The sequence below is a fragment of the Dipodomys spectabilis genome, unplaced genomic scaffold (assembly GCF_019054845.1).
Source record: "Dipodomys spectabilis isolate Male_0828 unplaced genomic scaffold, ASM1905484v1 ptg000003l, whole genome shotgun sequence".
NCBI lineage: Eukaryota > Metazoa > Chordata > Mammalia > Rodentia > Heteromyidae > Dipodomys > Dipodomys spectabilis.
The window spans coordinates 16,615,138-16,639,278 of NW_024870680.1; the positions used below are offsets into that span (position 1 = coordinate 16,615,138).

The 24,141-nt window shown below is 39.4% G+C and overlaps 1 protein-coding gene across 3 annotated transcripts in view; it reads right to left on the reverse strand.

Moving 5' to 3' along the window:
• Nup98 (nucleoporin 98 and 96 precursor) overlaps positions 1-24,141 on the reverse strand; it is a 119,513-nt gene that overhangs the window by 63,518 nt on the left and 31,854 nt on the right. Inside the window, exons 9-13 of one of the 3 annotated variants that reach the window (XM_042687605.1) lie at positions 20,630-20,767; positions 18,579-18,642; positions 11,350-11,445; positions 7,624-7,764; positions 1,591-1,724 (exon numbers count right to left, since the gene is read on the reverse strand). In XM_042687605.1, coding sequence (XP_042543539.1) covers positions 1,591-1,724; positions 7,624-7,764; positions 11,350-11,445; positions 18,579-18,642; positions 20,630-20,767 — 573 coding nt within the window. Of the gene's footprint in view, positions 1-1,590; positions 1,725-7,623; positions 7,765-11,349; positions 11,446-18,503; positions 18,643-20,629; positions 20,768-24,141 lie in introns of all 3 variants that reach the window. The other 2 variants (XM_042687598.1, XM_042687589.1) reach the window with 2 other exon arrangements.

Genomic DNA, 24,141 nt, shown 5'->3' on the forward strand with positions numbered 1-24,141 from the left:
GGAGAAGGATTTCGTGTTTTAGCGATGTACACTGTACACCCCCCCCCCCCCTTTATCTATCCTTGTCTAATTGTCCCTAAGCAGGAAGGTCAAAAGTAGCTCCCAGTAACAAAATAAGGATGCTATTTGCACATGCAGGTCAGAAACAGTAGCACAATGAATCCATAACATTTTGAATTCTGAGATGTCCTCTAACCTTATTTATAATTAGTATAGTTTTCCTGGACCATCCCACCACTTTATGACATGGACACATATTCAAGAAGCCCAGCATTTTGCATCTGAAGAATGCAGTAAGCTCAACCTTCCATTCTTTAAGCAATGAACCAGACCTGTGCCTCTTGGAACTTTAAGACCTGGACAGTAAGACCTGGGTAGAAAGCAGGCATCACTGGAGCTCTGGAAAAGGCATTGCACCAATTATCAGAGGAGATTTGTATCCAAAGTACTATCCTAACAGACCATACTGAGGACATGTCATAATACTTCATGGGGGATAGAGGTATGGATCTAGGGATAGAGTGCCTGCCTAGCAAGCAAGCCAAGTTATCACAAAGCCCTGACTGTTCAAGCCTTGGTACCTACCCACAAAAATTATGTAAATAAACGACATAAAACCTACAGCTATTCATCTTTTAGAATGTAAGCCCAATTTTGTGCATTCCATGAGCCCTATCTAAGGTTCACAGAAGGGGTGCCCTTAAGGAATCTGGAGTAGCTTCAGGCTTAAAGACATTGCAGGGCTACAAGCTCTAAGACAAAGAAGTTTGGGAATCTGTTATTTACAAGAGATTTAGGGTTCGTCATTTCTGACCCAAAGGACAAAATACCAGAACTTCCTAATAGGTTATTCATTAACATGCTGTCTCTGTCTATATACAAAAATGTACAACTATAAGTGTTACAGTGTACTGCTCAGCCAGACATGGTTGCTGACATCTGTAATCCTAGCTACGTTGAAAGATTTCAGTTTGAAGTCAACTTGGGTCCATATCAATTAAAAAAAAAAAAAAAAAAGCTGGGTATATAGTGTTTATGCATTTATCATCCGAGCTACAGGGCAAGCATTAAGTAGGATAACTGCAATTCACGCTGGCCTGAGGAAAAAGTGAGACTATTCGGAAAGTCATGAAAATAAAAAGTGATGATGGCAAGTGGTAGAATGCCTACCAAGCATAAGGCTGAGTTAAAAACCATACTAGTACCAAAACAATACATAATGAAATGAAAAGGCTAGATATAGTGGCACCTGCCTGCCATCCAACATGGGGAACATAAATATGAGGAACAAGATCTAGGCTGTATTTGAATGAGACTGTATTTGAAAAAAAGGGTTGTTGACTTTTTTTTTCACAGAGTGATGCAAGCAGTAATGTCTAGCAAGCAAGATATCCTGAGATTAAACAACAGTCTTATAACAAACAAAACAAAACAATAGCAGTGCTCTCATATAACATATACTTTACTTAGAACTATAGAGAATACACTTTACTTAGAAATGCCATTAACTACGGCACTTCTATGGCAATGATGGATAAATCACTTTTCTTTTAGACTCCTCTAAATCAAAGACAGAAAGAATGAATTTACCTCTTCTTTCTTCTTGGGGTCTGACATGGGATTCCGGAAGAGAGGAGAGTCTCCAAAAGGTGAATATGTTAGACTATTGAGATGCTGCTGGAGAACAGCCTGCTGAGCAGCAGAAGCATTTGGATCTGTCAAGGCTTTCAGAGAGAGAAGAGGGGAAGGGAGGAAATAACAGGGGAGGGTAAAGGGGAAGGAAAAGAAGAGTGGAGGACAAGATGGAAGGGAGAGGGAAGGGGAAAGGAAGAGAAGGCAGGAGTTAGAGAGGAGGGAAAGAAGGAAGAGAAGAGGGGAGAAAAGAGAAGAGAAAGGGAGGGAAAGAGAGATGGAGAGGGGGAGAGAGAAGGGGAGAAAAATCAATGTCAGTCAAAGGATTCAACATAAACTTAGAGAATTTAACTCTCTTTTTGGGATAAATCTTAAAAATGAGAGATCTCAATAGCATTACTAGGAAAAATGAGAAGCAAACTGAAAAAAAAAATCAACTAAGGGTAACACTATCCAAAAATAAATGTACTTTTGGCCAGGTGCTGGTGGCTCACACCTGTAATCCTAGCTACTCAGGAGGCTAAGATCTAAGGATGGCAGTTCAAAGCCAGCTGGGGGAAGGAAAGTCCATGAGACTCTTATCTCCAATAAACCACCAGAGCTTAAGACCCACAACCGACAAAAAAAAAAAAAAAAAAAAAAGTACTTTTTACCTGACTATGTAATTGTAACCCTTTTGTAAGTTTAAAACAATCACGAACTAAATGAAACCAATCAAAGACATAAAGAACCATCTCATAAGATATTACAAATAATTAACAAAGCATTCACTGTCAGTAAGTGCAAATTAGAACAGTCCGGAAGAATGGCTTCATACATACCTCACTATCACGGACAAACTATATAAAAAATGTTAAAGTGTGCCAGGTGCTGGTGGCTCACATCTATAAATGTAGTTACACAGGAGACTGAGAGATCTGAGGATCATGGTTCAAAGACAGACCAAGGCAGAAAAGTCCCCTAGAAGACTCTCACCTCCAATTAACCACTCAAACCTTGAAGTGGCTCTGTGGCTTAAAGTGGTAAAGCACAGCCTGGTGCCTGTAATCCTAGCTACACAGGAGGCTGAGATCTGGGATCACAGTTCAAAGCCAACCCAGGAAGGAAAGTCCGTGAGACTCTGACCTCCAATAAACCACCAGAAAACTGGAAGTGGTGCTGAGACTCAAGCGGTAAAATGCTATCCTTCAGCTGAACAGCTGAGGGACAGTACCCAGGCCCAGAGTTCAAGCCCCACGACTAACCAAAAAAAAACAAAGTCATGAGGAGAACTGGGGAAAGAAACAATGAAAAGGAAAGAGAGAAAAAAAAAAAAGAACTATAAAGGAACATTTCAAATTGTTTACTGCATGTATAGGTAATAAGGAATTGTTTTGAAGTTTTAGCAAGGAATTTAGTATAACCGGGCTGAAGTAGGAAGAAACAGAAAAAGAGGGAAAAAAAAATTCTGCTCCCCAAGCAGAAAATGCAAATTAAAGGATTGAATAATAAGGATTTAGAAATTATTATTATTTTAAAAGTCATGGCCAATGGGGCCAGGAAGGTGGCTCAGTGGTAGAGTGCTTGTCTTGTATGTATGAAGCCCTGGGTTTGATTCCTTAGCACAACATAAGCAAAAAAGCCGGAAGTGGTACTGTGGCTTAAGTAGTAGAGCACTAGCCTTGAGCTGAAGAGCTGAGGGACAGCGCCCAGGCCCAGAGTTCAGGCCCCACGACTGGACCCCTCTCCCCCCCAAAAAAGAAAAATAACTGGTGTTGGGAAAACTGGACATCTTTATGCAGAAAACTAAAAGTGGATCCCTGTTTGTCACCATACACTAATATCAACTTAAAATGTATCAAAGACCTCAACGTCAGACATAAAACTTGCAAATTACTACAAGAGGGAGCAGGAGAAACACTAGAGCTTATAGGAGTAGGCAGAAATTTTTTGAGAAGAGTCCTAGGGCTACAACAGCTAGGAAAGAATGTAAGTGAGACTACATCAAAATAAAGTTTCAGAATAGCTAAGGACATAGTTACTAAACTAGAAAGACAGCCAACAAACTGGGAAAAGATCTTAACCAGCAATACTTTCAAGCAAAGGCCTAATATCCAAAATATACAAGGAGCTCAAGAAATTAACCCCTCCCAAAGCTAATAAATCAATCACTAAATACCAAGGGAGTAAAGGAGAGACTTCTTAGAAGAGGTATGAGTGGTAAAAAGCATATTAGGAAATGCTCAACATCCCTGGCCATAAAGGAAATAAATGTAAACCAAAACAACTCTGAGATTCTATCTCATGCCAGTTAGATTGGCCATCATCATGAATTTGAACAAAAAAATGTTGGTGGGGATGTGTGGTGAGAATTAAAGTAGTATAGCCTCTTTAGAAAATGGCTTGGAAGTTCCTCCAAAAGCTGTTATATGCCAAGGAGGGATGGCTCACACCTATAATCCTAGCTACTCAGGAGGCTGAAATCTAAGGATCAGGGTTAGAAGTTAGCCTGAGCAGAAAAGTCTGTGACAGGCCCATCTCCAATAAACTATTAAGAGCACTAACCCTAAGCAAAAGAAACTCAGGGAGGGCTGGGAAGGTGGCTCAGTGGTAGAGTGCTTGCCTTGCATGCCTGAGGCCCTGGGTTCGATTCCTCAGCACCACATAAGCCAAAAGAAAAAAGCCGGAAGTGGCACTGTGGCTCAAGTGGTAGAGTGCTAGCCTTGAGCTGAAGAGCTGAGGGACAGCGCCCAGGCCCAGAGTTCAGGCCCCACGACTGGACACAAAAAAAAAAAAAAAAAAGAAACTCAGGGACAGTGGCTCCAGCCCAGGGTTCAAGGCCCAGACCAGCAAAAAAAAAAAAAAAAGCTGTTTTAAAATTTCTCTATGACTTAGCTACACCACTCCTGGGCATCTATTCAGATCATTACAAGTCAGAATATTTGTGCACTATGTTCACTGCTACACTATTCACAACAGCCAAGCTATGGAAACAGTCTAGATTCCCTAGAACAGATGGGTAGATTAATAAAATGTGGGATATACATGATGGAATTTTATTCATCCATTAGAAAGAGTAAGATTGTATCATTTACAGGAAAATGAATGGACCTAGATCAAATCATATTAAGTGAGGTAAGCCAAGCTCAGAGAGATATACATGGTTTCTCTCTTATATGGAAACTAGATCTAAAATAGATATGATAACTTATATAGGTTTCTAGGCATTTATATACAATCAGACTAAAAGGGGGTTATCCATAGGGGAAGAACACAAAGGTGTAACTTCCTAGAACATTTAAAATACTATTTATTGAAACAAACTCCAGGAAAAGGAAACAGTTTTTTTTAGTTGTTGTTGGTGGTGACTGTGTTGTTTTTACTTTGGGTAATTTTTTTTTTCTTTTTGGGAGTTAAAGGGAAGGCACAGAAAAGGAAGAAGAGTGAACAAAGCAATCATGTTATGTGGGAAAGATCTTATAACTTGTGGGCAGGGATGGGAGGGGGGAAACTGTAATAAAGTAAAGAAGAGGTCACACTGTCCAAATAAAGAGATATACTCATTACCCAACTTATGAAATGGTGGCCCCTCTGTACAACAGACACAAAATTATTTAAAAAAAAGAAAAGAAAGGGCTGGGAAGGAGTCTCAGTGGTAGAGTGCTTGCCTTGCATGCCTGAGGCCCTGGGTTCGATTCCTCAGCACCACATAAGCAAAAAAAGAAAAAAACGGAAGTGGCGCTGTGGCTCAAGTGGTAGAGCGCTAGCCTTGAGCTGAAGAGCCGAAGGATAGCGCCCAGGCCTAGTTCAGGCCCCACGACTGGACTCAAAAAAAAAAAAAAAAGGGTAATTTTCACATTCAAATTCTATAAAACAAATTGAACAAATTATTTTTAATCAGTTAAGTATTCAGTTTACCTCTCATATATATGCCATATGAAGATGTATTTTAGAACATTAAGTAAATTCATAAAGAGAAAAAAGTCCAAGACACTACAGTTATGACTGAGCTTGAGGAGAATTCTGGTATAATGCTAAAGGCCTAATCAGAGTCCTTACTACTGTATGAAAAAAAGAGGGTATAGAGAGTGCAAAATCTGGGCTGGGAAGGTGGCTAAGTGGTAGGGCGCTTGCCTTGCATGCCTGAGGCCCTGGATTCGATTCCTCAGCACCACATAAGCAAAAAGAAAAAAAGCTGGAAGTGGCGCTGTGGCTCAAGTGGTAGAGCACTAGCCTTGAGCTGAAGAGCTGAGGGACAGTGCCCAGGCCCAGAGTTCGGGCCCCATGACTGGACCCAAAAAAAAAAAAGTGCAAAATCTGGGACCAGAGAAATACTTTAACTGTCAAGAGTGCCTGCCTAAGAAGCTTGGGAGCCCTAAGATCAAACCCAGTGAGACATAGAAAGAGAAGAAACTAGGGGGAAGAAGGGGGCAAGCAGAAGAAAATGATGTATCTGGGATAAAGTTCTAAACAATTTGGAATAATTAAGAAGGTGATATAAACTAGTGGTTTATGCCTATAATCCTAGCTACTCAAAAGGCTGAGATTTGAAAATAAAGTTCAAAGCCAGCACAGGCAGACAAATCATGACACTCTTACCCCAATTAACCAACAAAAAGATGAAAGCAGCTGGGCGCTGGTGGCTCACGCCTGTCATCCTAGCTACTCAGGATGCTGAGATCTGAAGATCACGGTTCAAAGCCAACCTCGGCAGGAGACTCATCTCCAATAAACCACTAGAAAAGTGGAAGTGGCGCTGTGGCTCAAGTGGTAGAGCACTCTCCTTGAGCTGAAGAGCGCAGGGCCAGCATCCAAGCTCAGAGTTCAAGCCCCAAGACCGACAAAAAAAAAGAAAAAAGATGAAAGCAGAGGAGGTATGGCTCAAATGGCAGAGCACCAGCACTAAGTGAAAGAGCAAGCCCCAGTACCAGCAAGTGGTTTGGTTTGCTAACACAAAGGGGTAAAAGAATAGCTATTTCAGGGGAAAAAGCTGTAAGAGGAAGGTATACATGGCTAGGCACAGATGTTTTCAGAAGAATATGCTGAGTTCATGTAAACTTTTAATCTTTAACAAAGAATGAAAAACATTAATAATTACAAGAGAGAACATACCAACTTTATCAAGATAAAACTAGACAGATGGGAAAGGAAGAAGGAAAAGAAAAGGGAAGGAAAGACACTTACTTATACCCTCCCAATTTGACAAAGGTAACAAGAAACACCATCACTTAGTTGATTAAATTAAGTAAAGGACACGATGGGGTGTGAGAAGAGCACCTGTCCAGAATTCTGTACAGGCCTTCAGTTCATACCTTAGCACACTCTCCTCAAAAAAGTGTATATATATATATGTATATATATATATATATATACACACACACACGCAAACAGACATATATATAAAATAAAAAATTATAGGACATATAAAGCTCGAATGTGTAGAAGTTTTTCAAATATTCACCACATATCATGATAGTGTAACAAATGAAAATTCAGCAGCAGAGAAATCAACTCATTTCTCTCCTTCAATCTTCTGTCTCACAGTTTATAACCAGGTGATACTGTTTTCATTTCAAATAGAACAGTTTTCTTATTAAACCATATTTGAATTAAAAAACTAAGTTAATTTTTGTAAATTAGAAATAAAGGTGATGCAAAAGCTAGGAAGGCACAAAACACTTAAATAGACAAAAAGGCAGAGGTGATAAGCCAAATTTCCATCTTCCATGATAAGTTAATAAAACAAAACATAGGAAAATATAAATCATTTCGCTATATAAGCTTAAGTTATAGAGCAGATGAATTAAAAGTGGTTTTTATTGAAGGACTAGACCTAGGATTGGGACAAAAGGGAAGGCCAGGATCCAAGCCCTTCTATACTAAGTGATTGTTTAACAATGTGTACATACACATTGCTCTGGTAGGGATTTAACAGGTGGAAAATTAAAGTCAGCAAGTGAAGTATGTATGAACAAGACGTAAGTAAAGTCTTCTAAAGTGACTGACACTTACCTACTGGAGCCTGGGGGGCACCAAAGCCCAAAGTGGCTGTTGTAGTATTAAATCCAGGGGCTCCAAAGGCTCCTGTACCAAGAGGCCCTCCAATCTTAGGTTGGTTGTTCCCAAACAAAGATGCCTGTCCAGGACCAAGAGCTATGGAAACAAGAGTAAAGAATAAAGCACCACAGAAGATTCTTTGAATATTTTGCCAGAAATCAGCTACTTAAAAATAAAATGCAGGGGCTGGGAAGGTGGCTCAGTGGTAGAGTGCTTGCTTTGCATGCATGAGGCCCTGGGTTTGATTCCTCAGCACCACATAAGCAGAAAAAAGCCAGAAGTGGCAGTGTGGCTCAAGTGGTACAGCATTAGCCTTGAGCTGAAGAGCTGAGGGACAGCGCTCACTCAGGCCCAGAGTTCAGGTCCACTACTGATAAAAATAAAATGCAATCCTTGCTTCTCAGGAGACTGAGATAGGACGACTGTGGTTCAAAGCCAGCCTGGGCAGGAAAGTCCTTGAAACTCTTTTTTCTGTGGGTCATGGGGCTTGAACTCTGGGCCTGAATGCTGCCCCTTCTCAGCTCTTCACCTCAAGGCTAGAGCACTACCACTTGAGCCACAGCTCCACTTCTAGTTTTCTCTGTGGTTTATTGGAGATAAGAATCTCACGGACTTTCCTGCCTGGGCTGGCTTTGAACCAGAATCCTCAGATCTCAGCCTCCTGAGTAGCTAGGATTCCAGGCATGATCCACTGGCGCCTGGCTACCCTGAAACTCTTATCTCCAATAAACCACCAGAAAACTGGAAGTGGTGCTATGGCTCAAGTGGTAGCGCTAGCCTTGAGGTGAAGAGCTGAGGGAAAGCCTGTTGCCCAGACTCAGAGTTCAAGCCCCACGACTGACAAAAATAAATAAATAAAATAAAATGTGTTTGGAAACTTTGTAATAACCAGTCATTTAAACAAGAGTATTACAAATGCAAACTTCATTACTGGGATTAACAATTACACACATCCTAGGCAAAAATCTGTGTCATCTCAGTTTCCTCAACCAGAACACATCCTAAGATTAAAATAAACATATGAATAGCTTTTAGAAGATGTACAGTACATAAAATACTAAATATTAGTTTATATGCCTGATAGATACTATTATTCCCTTCCTCCTTTTGATGGTACTGGGGTTTGAATTACAAAACATTTTAGTTTTTTGTAAAAGGAGCTTATTTAGCTAAATCAGATTTTGTTTTAGGATTTTAAAATGTTATTAGTTGTATAAGGGGATTGATTCCTTGTGGTATTTCCAAATATGTGTAGTATTCTAATTTTCATAATATGATACGATTAAGATGACATTGTAATTGAACCAGCTGGATATTTTGATGTATATGAAATTTAAAAAGAATTGTTTGATGTTTTAGTTCTTTGGGAATCTGTTTTACTGTAGAATAGCAGTTTTGATTATATTATTGTCTGAAACATCTACATTTGAGCTTCATTTCTACCATTAACAACATTTGTGACATTGATCTAATTATCAAACCTACAGTTTTCTCATCTGCAAAATGAGAGTAGTAGGGGCTTCTTATGGTGGCTCCCAGCTATTTAAGGGGAATACGTTGAGAGAATTGAGATTCAAAGCCAGAATGGACAAAAAAAATCACTGAGATCTCATCTCAACTGGACATGGTGGTATATGCAAGTCACCCCAACATTTGAAGGAAGTGTATATAGGAAGATCAAGGGTCCAGTCTTGTCCAGGAAAAACATGAGACCCTATGCAAGATATAAAGCAAAAATGTCTGGTAATATGACTCAGGTGATAAAAGTGCATTCCTTGCAACAACAACAACAACAAAAACTAGATTTGTAGCAGCAAGCTTTAGCTACTAGGATGAAAACATGGGTTCACTTCCTGTAACCACAAAAATAAAAAAAAAATTTTAAAGCTGAGTGCTGGTGGCTAATAGCTGTAATACTAACTACCAAGGAGGCTGAGATCTGAGAATAGAGATTTAATATCAGCCCTAGCTGAAAAAGCTAAACAGACAAACATCTATTACCTCCAGTTAATGAACACAAAGCATAAAGTAGAGGTGTAGCTCAAGTGGCAAAATGACATCTTGGAGCAGAAAATGGTATGAGGCAGAGTTCAAGCCCCAGTATTGGAACCAAATAAATGACTGTAAAAATTATATACATTGTGTGTGCGCACAGGCATGTGTGTGAGCATGTATATGTATCTGTATGGATATGTGAATTACTCATGTAGAGTAGGGTTCTGTTTAAGAATATTACTATAGCCGGGCGCTGGTGGCTCACGCCTATAATCCTAGCTACTCAGGAGGCTGAGATCTGAGGATCGTGGGTCAAAGCCAGCCCGGGCACGAGAGACCGTGAGATTCCTATCTCCAATAAACCGCCAGAAAACTGGAAGTGGCGCTGTAGCTCAAGTGGTAGAGCACTCGCCTTGAGCTGAAGAGCTGAGGGACAGCGCCCAGGCCCAGAGTTCAAGCCCCACGACTGACAAAAAAAAAAAAAGAATATTACTATAAAACCTGTGTATAAAACATATACAAATATTTGTGTGTAAACATCTTTGAGAAACATAGAAAGGGGTCTGAAAAGATAAATGCTAAATTTTCAATATTTGTTACTTCACTAAACAAGCTGAAAATGTCCATAACTATTTTAAACATTTTACTAGCACTTGTATCTTTAATTTATTTATTTTTTGGGTCTGGTCGTGGGGCCTGAACTCTGGGCCTGGGCACTGTCCCTCAGCTCTTCAGCTCAAGGCTAGCACTCTACCACTAGAGCCACCGCGCCACTCCGGCTTTTTTCTTTTCTTTTTTTTTTTAAAATAAGTTTTTTATTGTGAAAATACTGTACAGAGGGGTTACAATCACATGAGCAAGGTAATGAGTACATTTTTTTTTTTATTGTGAAAATACTGTACAGAGGTGTTACAATTACATGGGCAAGATAGTGAGCACATTTCTTATCAAGCGGCTTTTTTCTTTTTGCTTATGTGGTGCTGAGGAATCGAACCCAGGGCCTCAGGCATGCAAGGCAAGTGGTCTACCACTAAGCCACCTTCCCAGCCCATTGTATCTTTAATTTTGAAAAAGAAATTGAAAGGTTACAAATCATGGTACAAGAGAAACCTTTTACTAAGAAAATGGTATATTGATTGAATCACAGAAGCAAAGAGACCAGATTAACTGGACAGTTGAATCAGAAACTAGCAGGAAATGATCACATCAATTACCAGATGACTTACAAAGACAGGTAAATTATATGCCTAAATAATCTTAACTGTATACAATGCAACAACCATTATATAACTATCACTCTTACAATTATTTAAAACAGGAAAAACTTATTTTCAAGTATACTAAGAAATAATTATTCAGGGGATGGGAAGATGGCTCTGTGGCAGAATGCCTGCCTTGCATGCATGAGGCCCTGGGTTTGATTCCTCAGCACCACATAAACAAAATGAAAAAAGCCAGAAGTGGTGCTGTGGCTCAGGTGGTAGAGCACTAGCCTTGAGCTGAAGAGCTGAGGGACAGCGCCCGGCCCAGAGTTCAGGACCCACGACCGGACCCAAAAAAATAAATAAAATAAAATAAAAAGAAAAAAGAAAAAAGGAAAACTTAGGCCTCTTTATTTCTGAGTAGATGATCAAATGGCGCTTACAAATACATTACTTCCTAAAACTCATGATAGCAGTTCCTTACCTGTTCCAAATCCTCCTGTACCAATACCAGTTCCCAGAGTCCCAGGTGCTGGTTTACTTCCAAAAATACTACTCCCACTGGTATTTGTGCCAAAACCTAAGAAGAAAAAGAAATGAGTGACTAAACTTTTAACACAACTCTCAATTTTCTCTACAAGGGATTTTAAAACAAAGAAGACTAACCTTAAGGTTTTATATCTTTTTTACTTATAAATAGTAATATCTAGGAACCCTAAAATTATAGACTAGTTTTGACTTCTAAAAAAATTTGACACTTGAAAATAAATTTTATTGTCTTAATGACATAATCAGCTTTGAATTATCAATTCAACTCCGAATATCCAATATTAATGTGCTTGAGTTATTAGTGCTTCTTTCAAGACTCTAAGCACTCAATGCATGCTTCTAATTTCCAAGTAGAAAAGCATATTCCTCCTTAAATTCACACACACACACACACACACACACACACACACACACACACACACACACACACACACACACATTTTACTGAAGCTAAGGAAGGCAAAAACTGCCAAATGCCAGTGGCTCTTGCCTGTAATCCTAGCTACTCAAGAGGCTGATTGGTTCAAAGCTGGCCCAGGCAAGAAAGTCTGTGAGACTCCTTATTAACTACCAAATTAACCACAAAAAAAAAAAAAAAAAAAGAGTAAAAGTTATCTATAAAAATCAATAGGAAAAAAAATTAAAAAAAAAAAAACAACAAAAAACGAAAAAACAGATAGCCGGGTGCCAATGGCTCACACCTGTAATCCTAGCTACTCACGATGCTTAGATCTGAGGATCATGGTTCAAAGCCAGCCCGAGCAGGAAAGTCCATGAGACTCTTATCTCCAATAAACCACTAGAAAATTGGAAGTGGCGCTGTGGCTCAAGAGCCTTGAGCTGAAGAGCACCAGGACAGCGCCCAAGCCCAGCCTTCAAGCCCCACAACCAACCAAAAAAAAAAAAAATTCAACAGAGGTGAGAGCTGGTGGATCATGCCTAGTTACTCAGGGTGCTGACATCTGGAGGATCAGTTTGAAGTAAGCTTGAGACAGATTAGAGGTATGGGTAAAGTTGGAAAGTGCCAGGTATAAACAAAAAGGTCAAGGAAATGAGACTGAGAGGCTCTGAGTTCATGCCCCAGCACTGGCACCCACCTTGAAAAAAAGCAGCAACAACAATTTTTTTAAAAGACCTATACAAGGGCTGGGAAGGTGGCTTAGTGGTAGAGCGCTTGCCTTGCATGCCTGAGGCCCTGGGTTCGATTCCTCAGCACCACATAAGCAAAAATTAAAAAAGCCAGAAGTGACGCTGTGGTTCAAGTGGTAGAGCGCTAGCCTTGAGCTGAAGAGCTGAGGGACAGCGCCCAGGCCCAGAGTTAGGCCCCACAACTGGACCAAAAAAAAAAAAAAAAATTAAAATTAAAGACCTATACAAAATACTACCTACATAATTACTTTCAAACAAATCTGACACAGATAAAATGGCTGGTCACACAAGGAGCTTTGATGACATCATCATGAACTCATAAGAACTCTCAAGGATTCAGCTAATCAATACTAAAAAGAGAGGCTAACCTATTAATAACTTGAATGATTTCTTCTACTAAGAAAGATGGGAAATAGAGCAAAGCATCACATTTAGAGAAAATCTTGTAATTTCCTTTTAAAAATTCATTGTATTGCTGTAATTTTTTTTTGTTGGGATGTATCCACAAAGTTTCAGTGTTCTTTTTGAAAGTAAATATTAACAGTACAACTGATACATCATTAACTTCTCATGCTACAAGAACATCATCAAAAGCCAGAAAATCCTAATTGTAAAACGAAGTCATTAAAACCTTCAAGGAAACTGGGGTTGATGGCTGCATGCCTATTACAGGTCTAGGGAAGCAGAGAGACTGAGAGTTCCAAGCCAGTAGGCTACATAATGAGCCTCTGTACCAAAACAAACAAAAAAGTCAGGTCTGCTTGTGGCTCACACCTATAATTCTAGGGGACTCAGGAGACTGAGATCTGAGGATCACAGTTCAAAGCCACCCCGAGCACCAAAGTCTATGAGACTTGTATCTCCAATTAACTACCATAAAACCTGAAGTGGCACTGTGGCTCAAAGCGGTACAGTGCTAACCCTTGGGCATAAAGCGGTAGAGCACTAATTCAGTGACAGTGCTCAAAGTCTTGAATTCAAGTCCCATAATTGACCAAAACAAAAAATAAAAACCCCAAACAAAACACTGAAGATTTTAATGAAATAGGTCAAGAAAAAGGCTAATACAAAATTCAGAATTAAATTTCATATAATTTTAAAACAAGTAATCTGACTTAATCTTAACACATCTGATTCATATATTCACTAAATCTTTCCTGAGGTAGGCTTGGCAGAATAGGGATAAAAGGATCTTGAGTTCCAGTCTTGCTGGGCTACAGAACCAGATTCTATCTCATCTAAGAAGGGGAGGACTGATTGGAATTTATAATATATATGCATGGTAAAATCACAATGGAATCTCCCTTGTACATAGATAATGTATACTAGTCAAAAAAATCTTATTTAAGAATTTTTTCTTAAATTGTGCTAATAATTACGCCACAAAAATGAAGCGATACCTACTCAAGCACAATCAACTTTCATTAAAGGAAAAAATAACAAATAGAAGATGTACTTGGAGACATTCCTTTTTCTTTTTGAGTAAAAAAATCTAACCAGCAAGGACCTCAACAGCCTTGTTATAGCAGAAAACTCATGAACTAGCTCAAACCCATAGAAGGGATTTAAGTCCCAGCTTACACTGTTTATACCACACATTTCCTCCATTTTTATTGACAAGTTTATCAACTGGTATTTTTTTTAATTTTATAAATTAAAATTAATACAAATTCAGCATGCAAGTGACGCTAGTAAGATAGAGGTAAGACCTTTTAACTTTCAAGTCAGTGAGCATGAGGTCAGTGAGCATGAGTGTGAATATATTTATCTGACATGAAATAGGATCAAATGTATTTTAAAAGTAAATCTTGGGCTGGGAAGGTGGCTCAGTGGTAGAGCCCTTGCCTTGCATGCATGAGGTCCTCAGCACCACATAGGCAGGAAAAAAAAAAAAAGTTTGAAGTAGCACTGTGGCTAAAGTGGTAGAGTGCTAGCCTTGAGCTGAAGAGCTGAGGGACAACGCCCAGGGCCAAAGTTCAGGCCCCACGAAGGGACCCAAAAAAAAAAAAAAAAAAAGTAAATCTTATTTTATTTTTATGAAGTACACTAGTTAGATGCAAATAACATTTAATTCTGAATATAAAATGTTATAGATAAAGCCTTTATGAAACAATGCATTTTCAAGGGGAATGAAAGTTAGTTCTTAAGGGTTAAATTCAGATTGCAATGGTTTATGGTTCTTCGAAGAGATTCAGAGCATAAAAAGATAAACAATTTTGCTATATTAAAATTTCAGGGGGCTGGGAAGGTGGCTCAGTGGTAGAGTGCTTGCCTTGTATGCCTGAGGCCCTGTGTTCCATTCCCCAGCACCACATAAGCAAAAAGAAAAAAAGCCAGAAGTGGTGCTGTGACTCAAGTAGTAGAGTGTTAGCCTTGAGCTGAAGAGGTGAGGGACAGCGCCCAGGCCCAGAGTTCAGGCCCCACAACCGGACCCAAAAATAAATAAGCAAATACATTAGCTAGTCATGATGATATGTACTTGCAATTATAGTTATATAAGCTGTGAATCACTTTTATCCAGAAACTCAATTAGCTTGACCAACATAGTAAAACCCTATCTCCAGAAAATACTTAGTTTTCAAGAAAAAACAAATTTATAAGAAAAAATGGTCCACAAAGACTCTACTGAGAAAGGAGGAATAATAATGATGTTTGTTATGTTTTTGTCGGTCCTGGGGCCTGAACTCTAGTTGAGGCTGTCCCTCAACTCTTCAGCTCAAGACTAGCACTGTACCACTTAAGTAGCTCCACCTCCGACTTTTTCCACTTATGTGGTGCTGAGGAATTAAACCTAGGGCCTCATGCATGCAAAGCAAGCACTCTACCACTGAGCCACCTTCCCAGCTCAATAATGATTTCTTTTTTTAATAGAAAAAGTTGAGAAACACCAATTTAATCCTTTGTCTTCTTGGTTTTATAGAGAAGTAACAAGTACACAAATCAGATTATTCTACCCATGCTAACCAAGTTCACTACCTCAAGCTGTTTTTTTCAAAAGAGTACAACCAGAAAAAATTCCAAGTAACTGGGTGGGGGGGAGGCTGGGAAGGGAGGTGAGGGGTAAACAAAGGAGGAGGCTGCAATGCTTGGTAAGAAATGTATGCATTATCCTGCCCATGTAATTGTAACCCCTCTGTACAGTATGTTCTCAAATAAAATAAAATATTAAAAAAAAAAAAAAAGAAAAATTCCAAGTAGAACTGTAATCGTTACTAAGGGTAGAAGGAGTTATAAAAATCAAATCAAGCTGGGAGCTAATGCCAATAATCCTAGCTATTTAGGAGGCCCAGAGTGAAAGATTATGGTTCAACCTATGCAGAAAAGTTTGAGAAATCTTATCTCAAAAATACAAGGGAGAAAACAAGGGATCGATCAAGAGGTAAGTAGAGCATCCATCCAGCAAGTACAAAGATTGGACTGAAAGCCCCAGTACTGATAGAGTAAGAAGGGAAATGAGAACCCAAATAAAATTATGAATGGGTACCTGAAACAAAGATTTATTTATCTTCTTCAGAAACAAATTAAACTTCTAATGGATGCTTACGTTTCTCCCCCTAGTACAAGATCATTTAAAAATGGGCTTGAGAAATGAAGGTTCAGGGTAGAGAACTTAACTAGGCCCTGGGTTTCAACTCTCATACTACAAACAAAAACAATCAAACAGGTACTAGTGGCTCAGGCCTGTAATCCTAGCTACTCAGGAGGCTGAAATCTGAGGATCATGGTTCAAAGCCAGTCCAGGCAGAAAAGTCCCTCAGACTCTTATTTGCAATTAACCACCAGAAAACTGGAAGTGGAATTGTGGCTCAAGTGGTAAAGTGCTCGCCTTGAGCTGAAGTGCTGAGGGACAGTGCCTAGGTCCCTAGTTCAAGCCCCACAACCAACAAAAACAAACAAAAAAGAACAATCAAACAAAAATTAAAAAACACATTCAAAAATTGTTTAGCTACTAACCTATGTCAAACAAAATCTTCAATAAATATTTTAACTAGTATTTCCCTTGTCCAGATGTATTGAATTTGTTTTAAAAATTAATTATGCATAGATGACACTGAAAATATTTCTGATAAACTTTTAAATTTCTCTAACACATCCATGATTTGGGGAACCAGAAGGGGAGAGGGCAAAGGAGGGTGGTATCAGTTGTGGGGCTTTAACTCTGGGCTTGGATGCTGTCTCTGATCCTTTTTGCTCAAGGATAGCACTCTGCCACTTAAGCCACAATACCACTTCCGGCTTTGTCTGCATTTATTGGAGATAAGAGAAGAGTTTCAAGGACTTTCATACTGGTTTTGAACTGTAATCCTCAGATCTCAGTTACCTAAACAGCTAGGATGACAGGCTTGAGCCACAAAAACCTGGCTTGACTTTTTTTAACTCTTTTTGTAGGTCAAGGCTTGAACTCTGGACCCGGGTGCTCTTGAACTCTTGGACCCTCAGATCTTCAGCTCAAGGCTAGTGCTCTACAACTTAAGCCACAGAGCCACTTCTGGATTTTTCTGTTTATGTGGTGCTGAGATATCAAACCCAGGGCCTCATGTATGCGAGACAAGCACTCTACCACTGAGCCACCTTCCCTGTCCCTGGCTTGATTATTTTTAATGGTGCAAATTTATCTGTTTGCTGAACTTCTTAAAAGGAACATGAATTCAAAAGTAATTATTTTGTGTGTGTCTGTGTGGCAGTATTAGGGCTTTTTACTTGGTCTCAGAACCAAGGAGAATAAGAGCAAAAACAGCTCAGAATATATAAGAAAATGTAATTCCCTACTTCAATAAAAAAAAGTCTACAGTGAAAAAAAAAAAAAAGAACTGGAAATAACGAGTCTCTTGGATTTGTCTGCCTGGGCTGGTTCTGAACTAAGAACCTCAGGTTTCATCTGTCTGATTAGCTAAGATTATTATAAATCTGAGCTACTGGTCCTTGATCAGAAGTAAAATTTTTGTTTTTTTGTTTTTTTTTTGTTTTTTTTTTATTGTGAAAATACTGTACAGAGGGGTTACAATTAATATGGGCAAGATAATGAGTACATTTCTTTTTTTTTTTTTTGTCGGTCGTGGGGCTTGAACTCTGGGCCTGGGCGCTGTCCCTCAGCTCTTCAGCTTAAGGCAAGCGCTCTACCACTTGAGCTACAGTGCCACTTCCGGTTTTCTGGTGGTTTATTGGAGATAAGAGTCTCACGGTCTCTCCTGCCCGGGCTGGCTTTGAACCGCGATCCTCAGATCTCAGCCTCCTGAGTCTCAGCCTCCTGAGTAGCTAGGATTACAGGCGTGAGCCACCAGCGCCCGGCATGAGTACATTTCTTATCAAGTATTGTAGCCTCCTCCTTTGTTTTCCCTTCCCATCCCTTCCCATCAAAAGTAAAATTTTTGAAACTGCCCAAACTCCAAATCAGAAAGGTTTTCATTTTCAAAAAGAATCATCAGGCTGCAGGTTCCATGGGGCATGAGTCCAGCTGCAGTCACTGGCTTTCTAATAAACACTCCCAATCTGTGGGTGACAATGTTGTCAGACACCTTGTATTCATAAACTGTTTTGTAGAATGGGAACTTCTTTATACAACTACTTGAAGGTAATAATAATTTTTTTTTAATGTAAAAAAAAAATAGACTCCTGATTTGACCGCTCAAAGAAAAAAAAATTCAAGATTCTTCTGTACTCATTACTTCATTTGAAAACTACATAAGTGTTACTTCAATCTAAAGTGTTTTAAAGTTTCTATTGGTAGGGTAATTCAAAGAAAATGAAAGCCAATTTACACTGATAACTAAATTCTCAAGCCATGGTCTATGCCTTCTAACAGTTTCTACTGGTACCTCACACAACAAGCTACAGCTTACCTGAGAATTTTAAAATATTTCCAATCATATGAATCAGGAGAATGATGTGTGGTATAGTCAGTGTAACTTTAAGAGAGTCAAACCTGCTTTTTATATGTACCAAAATTGGAAGTGTTTGTATTGGTTCCTAAAGTCAGGGTTGGTTTGTTACCAAAGAGCCCGCCACTGGTTGTACCAAATGAAGGAGCACTGGTTGTACTGGTTCCAAATGTAGTAAGCTTGTTATTGCCAAACAGGGTCTAAAAAGAACAGAATACAAGAAATTTTAAATAATTTTATAGAGACACATTTCAAACAGCAAATAGAACAAGTATAGGGCTAGGAATATAGCTTAGTGGTAGAGTGCTTGCCTCACATGCATGAAGCTCTGGATTCAATTCCTCAGTATACATAAACAGAAAAGACCAGAAGTGGTGCTGTGGCTCAAGTGGTACAGTGCTAGCCTTAGGGACAGTGCCCAGGCCCTGAGTTCAGGCCTCAGGACTGTTAAAAATGAATAAATAAGTAAGTATAATATACTAGAGGTATGGGAGAAAAGACGTCATAATTTATAGTCAGAACACAAATGAATAAACGGCTATCAAAAATATAAACTAGCCTGAGCAAAAATATAAACAAAGAATATCCAGTCTGAAAGGCTAATGGTAACAGCTAAAGCAAATACAGGATTGCATTAATATCAAGAAAAAAAAACAAAAAGAAAATCAAGTCATTGGTTTTATGATTATTGGGAGAGGGGGCGTAATGATAAAACCCAAAGGTTTGAGCATGCTAAGGCAAGTTGCTCTACACTGAGCTATATATACACAGTACTCAGTTTTTTGGAGTGTCTTGCTATATAGTTTAGTGTGGCACTCAACTCTTGTGTACCCCAGACTGTCCTCAAATTTACTGTTCTCTTGCTTCTGCCTCCCAAGTGCTGGGATTACAGGCATGTACCACCATGTCCAATGCTTTAACTGTTAACAGAAATATAGCAGATATTTGCCAAGAGAAATGGTACACTAAATAATTTAAACAAGCCAGGTGCTTGTATATAGGCATGAGTCAGTGGCTCATGCCTGTAAATCCTAGCTGCTCAGGAGGCAGAAATCTGGGATCATGGTTCAAAGCCAGCTCAGGGGAAAAGTCCATAAAATTCTTATCTCCAATAAACAATCAAAATGACAGAAGTGAAGTTGTGGCTCAACTAGCAGAAGATAGCCTTGAGCAATAAAACCCTAAGTTCAAGTCCTAGGACTGGGATATCAAAAAGAAGAAAAAAATAAATTTTTTTTTTTTTGGTCATGGGGCTTGAACTCTGGGGCCTGGACGCTGCCCCCGAGCGATTTAGCTCAAAGCTAGCACTCTGCCACTTGAGCCACAGCGCCACTTCTGGTTTTCTGGTGGTTTATTACTTCTGGTTTTCTGGTGGTTTATTGGAGATAAAGTGTTTCACAGACTTTCCTGCCTGGGTTGGCTTTGAACTGTGATCCTCAGATCTCAGCCTCCTGAGAAAAAAATTTTTTGAACAAGATTATAAACCTTGCTTGACCTATGTTAAGTGAATGAAACTAGTCACAAAAGATGATTCTGGAGAATGTTAATGAGAATGAGCTTGTGCTTTACAGTGTGGTGTTAAAAACAAAAAACAAACACTAAATTGAAAAAAACAAAAAGAAAAAACACACTAAATTGTATCTTAGATGGTATATGGATTATTTGTCAAGAAAGTTAGGGCTGCTGTACAGCGGTGGCTCACGCCTGTAATCCTACTACTTAGAAGGCTGAGATGTGAGGCTCTTGCTTCAAAGCCAGCCTGGGCAGGAAAGTCCATCAAACTCTTATCTCCAATAAACCACCAGAAAACCGGAAGTGGCACTGTGGCTCAAGTGGTAGAGTGTTAGCCTCAAGCTGAAGAGCTGAGGGACAGTGCCCAGGCCCAGAGTTCAAGCCCCACGACTGACACACACAAAAAAAGGTAGAATGCCAGCCTGGACCAAAATTAACCTAGGGGACAGTATCCAGGAACTGAGTTCATGCCCAAATACTGACACCAAACAAACAAAAAACCTAACTGATGTTAATTATTGATATTAGCTTCATTTTTTTTATCAGAAGGCTTTTATTTGCTCTTAATATCAATCATATAACATGCTCAATAGAGCACTTTGAAGACACTATATTATAAATTCTTTTAACAGACTTACACACTTCTTCAAATTACATTCAATTGTTAGCACCTACCGAACTAACTGCACCAAACCCAGTATTGGTCTGCCCAAAGAGACCTGTTCCTGTTCCAAAAGCAGTCCCAGTGCTGGTGTTTGTAGCTGTTCCAAAAAGACTTCCAGGCTGTGAGGCTTGGGTTACTCCAAATAAACCCTACAAAAAAGTAATCTAGATTAAAAAATATACAGTAATAGTTTTCCAAGAGTCTTAGATTAATAAAAATTGTTACTTTTTGCAAGGCATGCATTCTACCGCTGAGCTACCTTCCCAGCCCCCTAAAAATTGTTACTTTTTGAAAAGCATACATGACAGATACAATGCTAAATGTTTTACAAGTAGTATTTCTTTTCTAACAACCTTGAAAAGTAAGGAGCATAGTTTCTCCATTGCCAAAAGACTACAAAGCTCAGAATAGTGAAGTATTCCCAGGTTTCTTTAGTGAGAGGACCATAAATTCATATACCCACTGTTTAATAGAGAGATGAGCTTTCAGTCCCTAGGTATCAGTAAAACTTTATGGGAACTGCTGTTCCCTAAACATTATCAGGGTTACAAAATGGGAGGCCAAATGACATAGTACTTGGTTTTCAAAGAAGAATAAATCAATACTGAGCTGGAGAATGGACTCTGAATCAAGTAACTGAAAAGTCAGCCGAAAACTGTCAAATCAATACCAGCAGAAATAGTAGCATAATATTAAATGGCCTCTTTTCTTTTCTAATTTTTTCTTTTTTGTGCTAGTACTTAGTGCTTGAACACAAGGGCATCATGTTTTTGCTTGTTTTTTCTGCTCCAAGCTGATATTCTACCACTTGAGGAAAACTGCCACTCCCACTTTCAGATTTTTTGTCAGTCTTGGGGCTTGAACTTGGGCTTAGGCACTGTCCCTGAGCTCTTCTTTTTGCTCAAGGTTAGCACTCTTTTTTTTTTTTTTTTTTTTGGTCATGAAGCTTGAACTCTGGACCTGGGCGCTATCCCTCACCTCTTCAGCTCAAAGTGAGCCCTCTGCCTCTTGAGCCACAGCGCCACTTGCAGTTTTCTGGTGGTTAACTGAAGAATTTCACAGACTTTCCTGCCTGGGCTGGCTTCAAACTGTGATCCTCAGATCTCAGCCTCCTGAGTAGTTAGGATTACAAGCATAAGCCACCAGAATCCAGCTCCATTTCCAGACTTTTGCTGGTTAGAGATAAGTGTCTCATGAACTTTCCTGCCTGGGCTGGTCTTGAACCTTTAATCATTAGATCTCAGCCTCCTGAGAAGGTGGGATTACAGGTTTGAGCCACCGTGAGCCACCAGCACCAAGCTCTCAAGTGGTCATATTTTTTTCTTTTTTTTTTTTTTGTGAAAATACTGTACAGAGGGGTTACAATTACATGAGCAAGATAATGAGTATATTTCTTATCAAGCATTGTAGCCTCCTCCTTTGTTTCCCCTTCCCATCCCATCCTCCCCCCGCCCCGCCCTGCCAGTGGTCATATTCTTTTTTTTTTTGCTGGTCATGGGGCCTAAACTCTGGGTCTGGGCGCTGTCCCTCAGCTCTTCAGCTCAAGGCTAGCGCTCTACCACTGGAGTCACAGTGCCACTTCCGGCCTTTTCTGTTTATGTGTGCTGAGGAATCGAACCCAGGGCCTCATGCTTGCAAGGCATGTACTCTATCGCTGAGCTACCTTCCCAGCCCAGTGGTCATATTCTTAATGAGAAAACAACACTCATTTTTTGGAGGAAAGTGTACTTTACTTAATGTATAGCCATGTATTTTATTTCTTTTACTTAATTTTTTTTTTTTTTTTAAAAAGGTGTTACAGCTAAGGACATAGTTTACTAAGTTAAAAAGGAAGCCTACAGAATGGGAAAATATCATCAGAGACAAGTGCCTAAAATCCAGAATATACAAAAAGGAGCTAAAGAACCTAATGCCCTCCAATAGCAGGAACTCAGTAAATGAGCAAAGAAGCTGGAAACTTCTCAGAAGCAGCAGTAGCAAGAATGGCAAATAAATACATACAGAAACATGGATGTCCATAAAGAAAATGCAAATCAAAACAACCTTGAGGGGCTTAGTGATAGAGTGCTTGCCTAACATATATTAAGCCCTGGGTTCCATTCCTCAGTACTATATAAGCTCAGGAACAGTTACCAGGCTCTGAATTAAAGCCCCAATACTGGCATTAAAAAATAAAATAAGGGGGCTGGGAATGTGGCTTAGTGGTAGAGTGTTTGCCTAGCATGCATGAAGTGCTGGCTTCCTCAGTACCACATAAACAGAAAAGACCGGAAGCAGCAATGTGGCTAAAGTGGTAGAGTGCTAGCCTTGAGCAAAGGAAGTTTAGGGACAGTGCCCAGCCCCTGAGTACAAGCCCTAGTACCAGCAAAAAATAAAAAATAAATTTAAAAAAATTGAGATTCTAACTAACACCAGGGTTAAGATTGACCATCATCAAAAATATGAACAACAAAAATGTTGGTGGGGATGAGGGGGGAAAGAGAACTCTATGAAACGGCTGATGGAAATGTGATTTAGTGCAACCATTATAGAAGGCAATTTGGAGATTGCTCAGAAAATTAAACAAATGGGGCTGGGAAGGTGGCTCAGTGGTAGAGCACTTGCCTTGCATGCATGAGGCCCTGGGCTTGATTCCTCAGCACCACATATGCAAAAAGAAAAAACACAGAAGTGGTGCTGTGGCTCAAGGATGGTAGAGCACTAGCCTTGAGCTGAAGAGCTGAGGGACAGCGCTCAGACCCAGAGTTCAGGCCCCATGACCGGACCCAAAAACAAAAAATTAAAAAAATTTTAAAAAATTAAACAAAGAGCTGGGCGCTGGAGGCTCATTTCTGTAATCCTAGCTATTCAGGAGGCTGAGATCTGAGGATCTCAGTTCAAAGCCAGCCTGGGCAGGAAAGTCCGTGAAACTCATCTCCAATAAACCACCAGAAAACCAGAAGTGGCACTGTAGCTCAAGTGTGCTAGCCTTAAGCTGAAAGAGCTGAGGGACAGCGCCCAGGCCCAGAATTCAAACCCCACAACCAACCAAAAAATACATAGAGAACTACCCTACAATCCTCCAATACCACTGTTGGAAATCCACCCAGAATATTACAAATTAGGATATAGTAAAGACACTTGCATGTCTAATGTCCACATTCACTGTCACACTATTCATTAGAGACAAGTTATGAAAACAACCCAGATGCCCTACAATAGATTAGCAAATTTTTAAAAAATGTGGTACATATATATAAAATGGAATTTCATTCATCAGTATAAAAAATTATTTGCAGGGAAATAGTTGGACCTAGAAAATATTTTGTTATGTGAATTTCTTATGGGTCAGGCTCTGAGAGACAAATGGCACTTTTACTCTCCTGTATGGAAGTTAAATATAATACACAAACACATATGATGATATATATACAGGGCTGTGTACATACACACACAAACTGACTTAAGTATACTTAGGGGAGGAGTCCAACTGTAATTCCTTTGAACAACTAATAAATGATTAAAAAAAAAAGAAAATTAGGCA